Below are 8,842 nucleotides of genomic sequence, written 5' to 3' on the forward strand. Positions count from 1 at the left end.
TTTAGGTTTGAGGTCATTTAGGTGTTTTTTTATGAAAGAGAAACATAATGTTTAAAAAGAGAAAACTCCAAAAAGGATGATTTTAAAAAATTAAAAATATAGTTCCATAGTAAATATGATACCAAATAAGTTTAATTCTTGAAAATTTTCATTTTGAGCTCGTTATTGGTCAAATTTAACAAAGTAAAAAAAACATGTAAAATTTGTAACTATAGGATTGTGTTTGCAAAAAAATACCACATGTACCACATCGCAAATCGGCCTAACCACAGAGTACTTTTTTTGTAATTAACCCTATAATTTATGACTACATATATTTTGATTTTCCAAAGATAGATTTGGGAAAACCTGCAAGTGGATTCATTGTAGTGCCGGTTCATTACACATTTCTGAAGTCTTGCTTTTTTTTTTTTTTGACATGACTTTGTGATATTTTCTTTTGAAAAATTGAGTCAAATTGAATTAAAACAATAAATTAAAGAAACTTCTACTTGGAAGAAATCATTTTCAAACAATAACCAAAAAATTCATCTACCTTGCTATATATACAAGTTAAACAAACAAACATAATAATAAACCCAATCTATCTGAAAATGTCTAATTTCCATTTACAGCAAGATGGAACATCCACATCCTCCTTGTGGCTAAACTTATCCTTAGCCCTGTTAACCTTACCCTTGATAGTCTTATTCCTGAAATGGTCTCACCGGAGCAGCAAGAAATCCAAGCTCCCACCTTCTCCACCAACGCTTCCGATCATCGGAAACTTACACCAGCTCGGCTTACACCCTCACCAATCTCTCGGAAACTTAGCTAAAATCCATGGCCCAATCATGTCTCTAAATTTAGGATTAGGAAGCATCCCTGTTCTAATTATTTCATCACCAGACACTGCTCATCAGATAATGAAAACTCACGATTTAATCTTCGCTGACAGGCCTGCTTCAACAATCTCAGACAAACTTCTCTACAACCGGAGAGACATAGCTGCAGCTCCATACGGAGAGTACTGGAGGCAGATGAAAGGGATAAGTGTTCTTCATCTACTCAATTCGAAAAGAGTACAATCATTCAAACATGTCAGGGAAGAAGAAACAGCTTGTTTGATCGAGAGGATTAAGAGTAATTATTCATCGTCGGAGGCTGTTAATTTAAGCGTGGAATTAGCTACTCTGACGAGTGATGTGGTGTGTAGAGTAGCTTTAGGGAGAAAACATATGGCGACCGCAGGAGGGAGAAATTTTAAGGATTTATTGGGGGAGTTCGTGGAACTGTTGGGATTCAATATCGGTAACTATATTCCGTGGCTAAGTTGGGTGAATTATGTTAATGGATTGAATGGTAAAGCTGAGAGAGTTTTTAGAGAGATTGATGGGTTTCTTAATAAAGTGGTGGAAGAACATATGGCCATGGGGAGGAATGAAAATGGTGATAATCATAGAGATTTTGTGGATGTTTTGCTTTGGATTCAGAAAGAAGATACTGCTGGTTTTCCTATTGATCTAACTAGCATTAAAGCTCTCATCTTGGTAAATTCTGCTCTTTCTTTCTATTGTTTACTTGAAAATACAAAACCCACTTTGTCAAATGTTTCAGGCTGCATAATAATGAGTTTGGTTTACATACATAACCTTCTATTGTAAGAAATCAAATGATTAGATGAAGTTAAAGTCATAGTCTAATTATAGTTAATAGGGTTTTTATTAACTTTAATTAAAAATATAATATTTTTCTGAGATATTTTGATCAAATGCATCCAAGGAAATTAAAGGTTAAAATGGCCTTGGAGTCATGATCAATTTAGCCTAAATAGAATTTTACCCCTAAGTTAGTAAATTTTGACAAATTAACCCCAAATTTTAGATATTAGAACTGATTATATTTGAGTCAATTTATTAAAAATTGCCGACTTTTAAGTTGGGAGGATACTTAAAATTCAATTTGGACTATTTTTTATTTATAATTTGGACTAAATTGATCATGACTCTAAACTTCAAGGATCATTTTAACTCTTTTTAATGTTGGCACCACGAGTCAATCAGAAGTCAAACTTTTCACATCAGCACTGCATAACATCTCAGTTAAATTGTATATGATGTACGTGGCAGTCATATATCATCCACATGGCTGAGCCCAAGACTAACTTTACTGATCAACAAAGCACAAATGCTAAATTTTAGTAGCATCGGGTGCGTTTGACCCAGAATAGTCTTGCCACATGAAAAGTTTGACTTATGATTAACTCACCACGTCATCTTTCTGGTTGGACTTCACGTCGGATCTAGCCATAGTGACACCAGAATGAAACTTAAGCAACAGAATGATTAAAATGTAAAAACTTCAATTGTCTTGTTTTCATGTATGCATTGATAATAAATTGATATGATATATATGTATGTATATGGTAGGATGTATTTTCAGCAGGAACGGACTCAACATATACAGCTCTAGAATGGGCAATGACAGAACTCCTAAAGAAGCCAAACATCATGAAACAACTCCAAAATGAAGTAAGAAAAACCGCCGAAAACAAGTCGGAAATCACAGCAGATGATATAGATAAAATGCCTTACCTAAAAGCAGTAATCAAAGAAACTCTACGATTACATCCACCACTTCCCTTGCTAGTTCCGCGAGTATCAACACAAGATGTTAACATCAACGGGTACGACATTGCACGAGGAACTCAAGTGATTATCAATGCTTGGGCGATCGGAAGAGACCCTGCGTTTTGGGAACGAGCAGAGGAGTTCTGGCCAGACAGATTTTTGAATAGCAAGATAGATATCAAAGGCCATGATTTCCAATTACTACCATTTGGGGCTGGAAGAAGAGCTTGTCCGGGAATACAGTTTGCAATTAGTATTGAAGAACTTGCTTTGGCTAATATTGTGTATAAGTTTGATTGGTCGTTGCCTAGTGGAGTAGGAGAGGAGGATTTGGATATGACTGAGTCTGTTGGTCTTACTACCCATAGAAAATTCCCCCTCTTTGCTGTTGCAACTCCTCCTCCTTGCTAATTTTTGCCCTTTTTGTTTTGTTTTTGTTTGTTTGACAATAAAATCTTTAGTACTTTTGTATCGATTTTTCACAAACTATTGTCCTTGAAAATCGAATCCAGTAGCACTATAATGAGAGAAATTGCATATTCTAGACTAAAATTCCTCAAGTTATTAGAGAAGATCAAAGAAAACAAAAAAGAGGTATTCAAGGAGAAAAGAATGGAAAACAAACAAATTGGTTACTGTTTTCAGCATCACACAAGCCTAAGAGATCTGGTTTTTCGGATAACAAAGAATCTTTCCAATCTAATTAGGAATCCTACTTCATGGGGACGAGAACATGAACAGTTCATCAAGCCAAATCTATGTTGACTGTCCTAGAGTGCCGGCACATGACTGATGGATAAAATAATTTTTCAAACAGCCATAACTAATTGATACCGACATTTTGATAGCTATTGAAAACCTAGTAAAACCTTTTGTAATGGAACGAGGAACCTTAGATTTTTTGAATTCTTGATCCACTATAAAATTGTTTGATAAGAAGTCTGAAATATATTCCAATGTTGGAAATCAACTTCACTGACACGCCAGTTATTCCAAAATTGGAATTAGCTTGTGATTTTCACAACAAAAAATGTAGCTAACAGAATTAAACACATGTAATAACTAACTAAAAAGCTTAGGATTGTACATTACTTTACTATTGGCTCCAAAATTGCGATTCCCTCTGAATCCATGGACTATTGGGAACAGTGTCCTCTCAGATCATAAATGAAGTTACCTTCATTTCTCAGTGTGGCCTTATATCCTGAAAATAGTGACTTAATTGCTGGGCGCCGAGAAACAAAGCATCAGCAGCAATAACAACTCCAAACTGTATCAGAAACAGAACATTAAATATCTATACCCACAACAAGATTTCACATTGTATGATATTCTATCAGAATGCCAAACGATGTCATTACCAGACGTGCTGAGAATAATAACCGGTAACCCCAACCTTCTTTGGCAGCCACAACTCTTTGTTGATCTGTCCAACTGAAGTTATAACAGAATTTTCAAATATTAATATGTTGAAGAGGTTTGAACTGGTATTCATTCAGCTATTAAGTTATGCAAAATAAGCCAACTATGACATGCAGATTCTAAGAGATCAACCATTTTCTCAGGGATCATAAAATTATGGAAAAAAGAAGAAGCAAAAGTGAGATTCATACCCAAGGAATTCAGAAACCCCTCCAATTCCAGCAAACTTAAGAGGCTGAGGACCTTCTGCAACAAGATCCTACACCATTCATGTCACCACATAGGTTAAATTTCTTTTGTTTGATTAGTGGAGGAACATAGAAAAAGAAAAGGGCACAAAAGAATGACTAGAACCAAAGGAAATATTGAACTTGAATTACGAAATCTACACACCTCTTCTTCAGCAGCCTCAAGACCTCCTTGAACCCAGAAAAGGTTTCTATAACCAGCATTGTAAAGCATTTCACAAGCAGCTAACGATCTGTGAAAATTCAATCAGTCAATCAGATAATGTTATATGTAAATTTTGCATCTGTCAGAAATGTCTTATTTCCTACCTATAACTCCTTTTTCTACCTGCCTCAAGGTTTTCCTCAAGTTTTTACAACGCATGATGAATTTCTACAACACTTATTAAGTTGTATCTACAAATCTATAATTTAATATCGAAACTGTACGAAGCTGCAGTTGGTTCACAAGCCTCGTCATTGAAATACATTTGATCTAGTTCATATACCCCATCCCCTTTATGCTCCATGACTTTCATGAAGATTCAAATGGGTCATAATTTTATCATAAGCCAATCATTATAGACGTATTATTCACATTAAGAAAAGAAATTTACGACCAAGGACATTTCAAGAACATAAAAGCAACTAACCACCTTCCCGAATCATTTGAATCTACAAGTTTTTTCCACTACAATACATAATAAATTTATTGTAAAGCATATTGAAATTACCCATTAATGACACATATAGTAAGAACAGATAGAAGTAATATATACTACATGAGAGCAGCTTGTCTAGTTCGTGGGAGGCACTTAAATGTCACTGTGCATTGTAACAATCTTACATGTCTTGAAATTAAAATAAAATTGATTCATGTGAAATCATATGACACCATAAGGACACGATTTCTGATATTACTCATAAGGATAAATCGATGCCAGAATTCACCTCAATCCCCTCTGGCATGAAACGATCAAGTCTGTATCTTTTGAGAACTTCTCCTCAACCTTTGGTATGAACTGGCTAGCAAAGACAGAAAAGCAATGCGTAAGGAATATATACAGATTCAGGTAAGAATATGAGCAAGCAGATACAAAATAATGAACTTATTCACTACATACTTATCAAAAGACAATGTAGGCGTCCCACTCCACCAACCTCCTACAAATACGAGCCGCTAAAAAATATTAAACTCCCAGAAGTACATTTCTAAAAAGAAAAGAAAAGACAGGTAAAAGGAAAATAGATTTCTTTGATCCTCTTATATTTAAAAGTAATACTTTTCTTCTATACATTCGACATACAGCAGTGACTAGTTTCAAGTCAACCTTGGTCATCTGAGATTTATTTGACCCACTCCCAGTTGGTATATAACATTGTACTCCTAAGTTCATCTCTATTAGCAGCTTAGTTCTATTTGACATCGCAAGACACAATGCTGAAGATGACAATAACATGAACATTATGACATTTATTTCATCCATGAGAAAATGAATCAGGCAATACCCATCATAAAAGATGTGACCTTTCTGGAGAGATTTCCGATGTCAGATGCATCATCAACTTCAAAAATCGGAATCCAAGTTGAGCCTTTAATCCATGCCTTCAAAACAGTCAAAGATTTAACTATTAAAGGACATTATGGTACCCATTGAGATACTGAGCAAGACACAAATATACAATGAAAGAATCAAATGAAGGGAGTGAAAGGAACATGAAAACATTGAGTGAAGGAAAAAATATAAAAATAACATGCTGTTTGTAAACAAAAAAAATGCAGTGAGTGGACAAAAGCAGAATTTAAAGACCAACTTTTTTTATTTTGCAATATTCTAATTGAATGCTTACAGTAATATTCAACAAACAATGCATAAGAATCATCATAATTTCCCCAACAGGCTGACATATATTTTGCATCCATCAAATAGAATGAATTAAGTTAGAGATAGCATCAGAATTGGCTAAAAAGTACAAAAGTTGGTTCTTCAGCTTGTATTTGATGGACAAATAGACACTTTGATGGAAAAATAGACATATAACAAGTTTTCCGACCTTAGCCCTCATTTTGCGGTGTTTGCTTATTTAGCCTAATTCACTGGTTAAGTCGTTCAAACACAGTAAGTTAGCAGAGCTTGGTTAGCACAACACAACTCACAAGTCGAGCTAAATTGACCCTGCAAGTTTTGATATGCACTTATTTGACCATAAGGCTTATTTTGTACTTCTAACCCTGTAAAATTTCGTGAAAGAAAGAAATGATAAAGGAATAAAGAAAAACAGTGTCGTACCTTCTTCCGCTCAACAGAAGGGCGAACATCGAGTAGAGTTTTATTGGAGAGTTGAATTGCATATCCTGCTTCTCTTGGGGTGAGAATCTTTACCCTTCCTTCCCTGATCTAAGTATGCAATTATGCAAAACAATGATTATTTGCTATCTGTAACTCCCAAAGCACATAATTCAAACTTTATGGGTTCATGTCAATGGACTAAAACAATGTGATTATGTGAATGAAACCTATATTTCCACATGCTAATATCCCAACATTATTCAATATTACTCTTATGAACCCAAACCAATTACTCAAATTGGATATTACGATACACAGACAACACAAATTTGAGTCCAGAAAAAATCAAAGGATAGGAATAACAATGCCATTTATGTATATAAATTATCAAACAAACTACCGAGACTTAAATAAAAAAAATTCCTGCTTAATGTTGTGCAATTAAAAGCATTACCATACTATCCCATCTCCTCTTTGCGGCTGCCATGTCTTTCACTTGCTTTAAATCATAATCTTCGTCTCCAGCTTGCATCCGTGTAACCCTCGTATGCTGCTTTCAGGGGGAAAACGAATTAACAAAATTTTAAAAGGATGAGTAAGTAAGCCAAATAAATTAAAGCTCAGAAAACACTGAAGATTGGCATACAAAGCGGTGGCATCTTGAAGTAGAGGTGAGTTTTGGAGACGGTGGCATCGAGGAGTTGAAGTAATTGAATTTTGATTTTCCCAGCAATTTTGCTCTGTGTTCATTGTGGAAATTGGAATGTGAAAATGTTACAGCATTGAAAGACGGAAGGCCTAGAGAATCCATTGACGACGAGAGCTGTTGTGAGACACTGAGATGAAGACGAAAAAGCATTTAATTCATATTTTTTTTTATATTTTTCTGAGAAAAACAAAAAGTTGCTTATCCGTTAGCTTATTTCCGGATTGTTTTTTTTTTAAGTTTATCCGGATCAGTCTCCTACTGATAGTCCTCGAGGCCTGGCAGCGTTTTGTTCTGGATTGGTCTTACATGATGACGAATAAAAAAGTAAATTTATAAAATTGGGTTAAATGACATATTTAGACCAATTATCATAGTTAGACCATTTATTTATGATTTTCTTAAAATACCATTAATATATATAACTATTTAAATTTTTTTTTACCTTTTCTTCTTTTTCTCTTTTGTTTCTTTATCCGAGTCTTTTTTAGTTTGTAAATTTGGAACTCCATTTTTAATTATCGACTCATACAACAATAACAAAGCCTTAGTCCCAAAATGATTTGGGGTCGGCTAACATGAACCATCATATAAAACCGTGAAATCAAGTCGTGTCAGCGACACAAATTCTCTCCCTCCACTCTGTCCTATCCACTACCATATTTTCCTCAATCCCCAATAAACTCATATCACTCTCGATCACCCTTCTCCAAGTTTGTTTAGGTCTTCCTCTACCCCTCACCACTACATCCCTTTGCCACTCTTCAGTCCTCCTAACCGGCGCATCAAGCGCTCTTCATCTAACATGGCCAAACCACCTTAGTCGGGTTTCTCTCATTTTACTCTCAATAGATGTAACCCCTACTTTTGTCCTAATTATTTCATTACTCACCCAATCCTTTCTCGTATAACAACACATCCATCTCAACATGCGCATCTCCACCACCGACTCATATACATAAAATCTTTCTTCTTGCGAACTTGACACTCCGTTTTTTTTATTATTTTGTACGTTTTTCTCAGAATAATACTTTCAGTATATGATTTTAGGGTAAATTACATCCATGACAACTGAATTTTACCCATTTAACATTGTGGTCACTGAACTTCAATTCTTAACAGTATGACAATTGAACATTACACTTTTTTACACCGGTGGCCACTCAACGTCTCAAAACGACCGTTGACAGTCTCAAAATAAAAAATTCGAAGAGTTAATGATATTCTAAGGAACTTTAATTCTTGAAAATTTTCGTTTTGAGGTCATTTAGGTGTTTTTTTGGTTAAGAGAGAGAGAGAGAGAGTGAATTTGTAGAGAGAGAAAGCTCCAAAAAAGGTGATTTTGGAAAATAAAAAATGTGGTTTCATGGTAAATATCGTTATGAACAACTTTAATTCTTGAATATTTTCATTTTGAGGTCGTTACCGGTCATTTTGAGGAATTAGTTAAAGCTTAATGGCCACCTGTGTTAAAAAGAATAAAGTTCAGTGATCATACCGTTAAGAATTGAAGTTCAGTGGCCACAATGTTATGCATAAAGTTTAGTGGCCATGAGTGTAATTTACCCCATGATTTTACTTCACATT

The 8,842-nt window shown here is 34.8% G+C and overlaps 2 protein-coding genes across 2 annotated transcripts; one reads left to right on the forward strand and one right to left on the reverse strand.

Moving 5' to 3' along the window:
- Nucleotides 1–545: 545 nt before the first annotated feature.
- LOC136229528 (cytochrome P450 736A117-like) lies at nt 546–3,082 on the forward strand. Its single transcript, XM_066018388.1, has 2 exons — nt 546–1,529; nt 2,409–3,082. The coding sequence occupies exons 1-2, from the start codon at nt 594–596 to the stop codon at nt 3,018–3,020; spliced, it is 1,548 nt and encodes a 515-aa protein (XP_065874460.1). The 5' UTR covers nt 546–593; the 3' UTR covers nt 3,021–3,082.
- A 397-nt stretch (nt 3,083–3,479) lies between these two features.
- Nucleotides 3,480–7,537, reverse strand: LOC136229539 (rhodanese-like domain-containing protein 11, chloroplastic). Its single transcript, XM_066018399.1, has 10 exons — nt 7,196–7,537; nt 7,004–7,099; nt 6,550–6,657; nt 5,768–5,864; nt 5,383–5,422; nt 5,210–5,284; nt 4,425–4,512; nt 4,223–4,290; nt 3,971–4,043; nt 3,480–3,879 (listed from the first exon to the last, which is right to left on the reverse strand). Exons 1-10 carry the CDS (start codon nt 7,406–7,408, stop codon nt 3,796–3,798), a joined length of 942 nt encoding a protein of 313 aa, XP_065874471.1. The 5' UTR covers nt 7,409–7,537; the 3' UTR covers nt 3,480–3,795.
- Nucleotides 7,538–8,842: the final 1,305 nt, after the last annotated feature.

This window comes from Euphorbia lathyris, chromosome 1, assembly GCF_963576675.1.
Source record: "Euphorbia lathyris chromosome 1, ddEupLath1.1, whole genome shotgun sequence".
In the NCBI taxonomy this organism is placed as follows: domain Eukaryota; kingdom Viridiplantae; phylum Streptophyta; class Magnoliopsida; order Malpighiales; family Euphorbiaceae; genus Euphorbia; species Euphorbia lathyris.

Excerpts from the sequence above, each read along its gene's own strand:
- LOC136229528 (XM_066018388.1), top strand. The coding sequence starts at position 594 with ATGTCTAATTTCCATTTACAGCAAGATGGAACATCCACATCCTCCTTG. Across the intron at positions 1,530-2,408 it reads GCATTAAAGCTCTCATCTTG|GATGTATTTTCAGCAGGAAC; the intron begins GTAAATTCTGCT and ends TGTATATGGTAG.
- LOC136229539 (XM_066018399.1), bottom strand. The coding sequence starts at position 7,408 with ATGCTTTTTCGTCTTCATCTCAGTGTCTCACAACAGCTCTCGTCGTCA. Across the intron at positions 5,423-5,767 it reads GGTCACATCTTTTATGATGG|GAGGTTGGTGGAGTGGGACG; the intron begins GTATTGCCTGAT and ends TCGTATTTGTAG. Across the intron at positions 4,291-4,424 it reads TTGAGGCTGCTGAAGAAGAG|GATCTTGTTGCAGAAGGTCC; the intron begins GTGTGTAGATTT and ends TGAATGGTGTAG.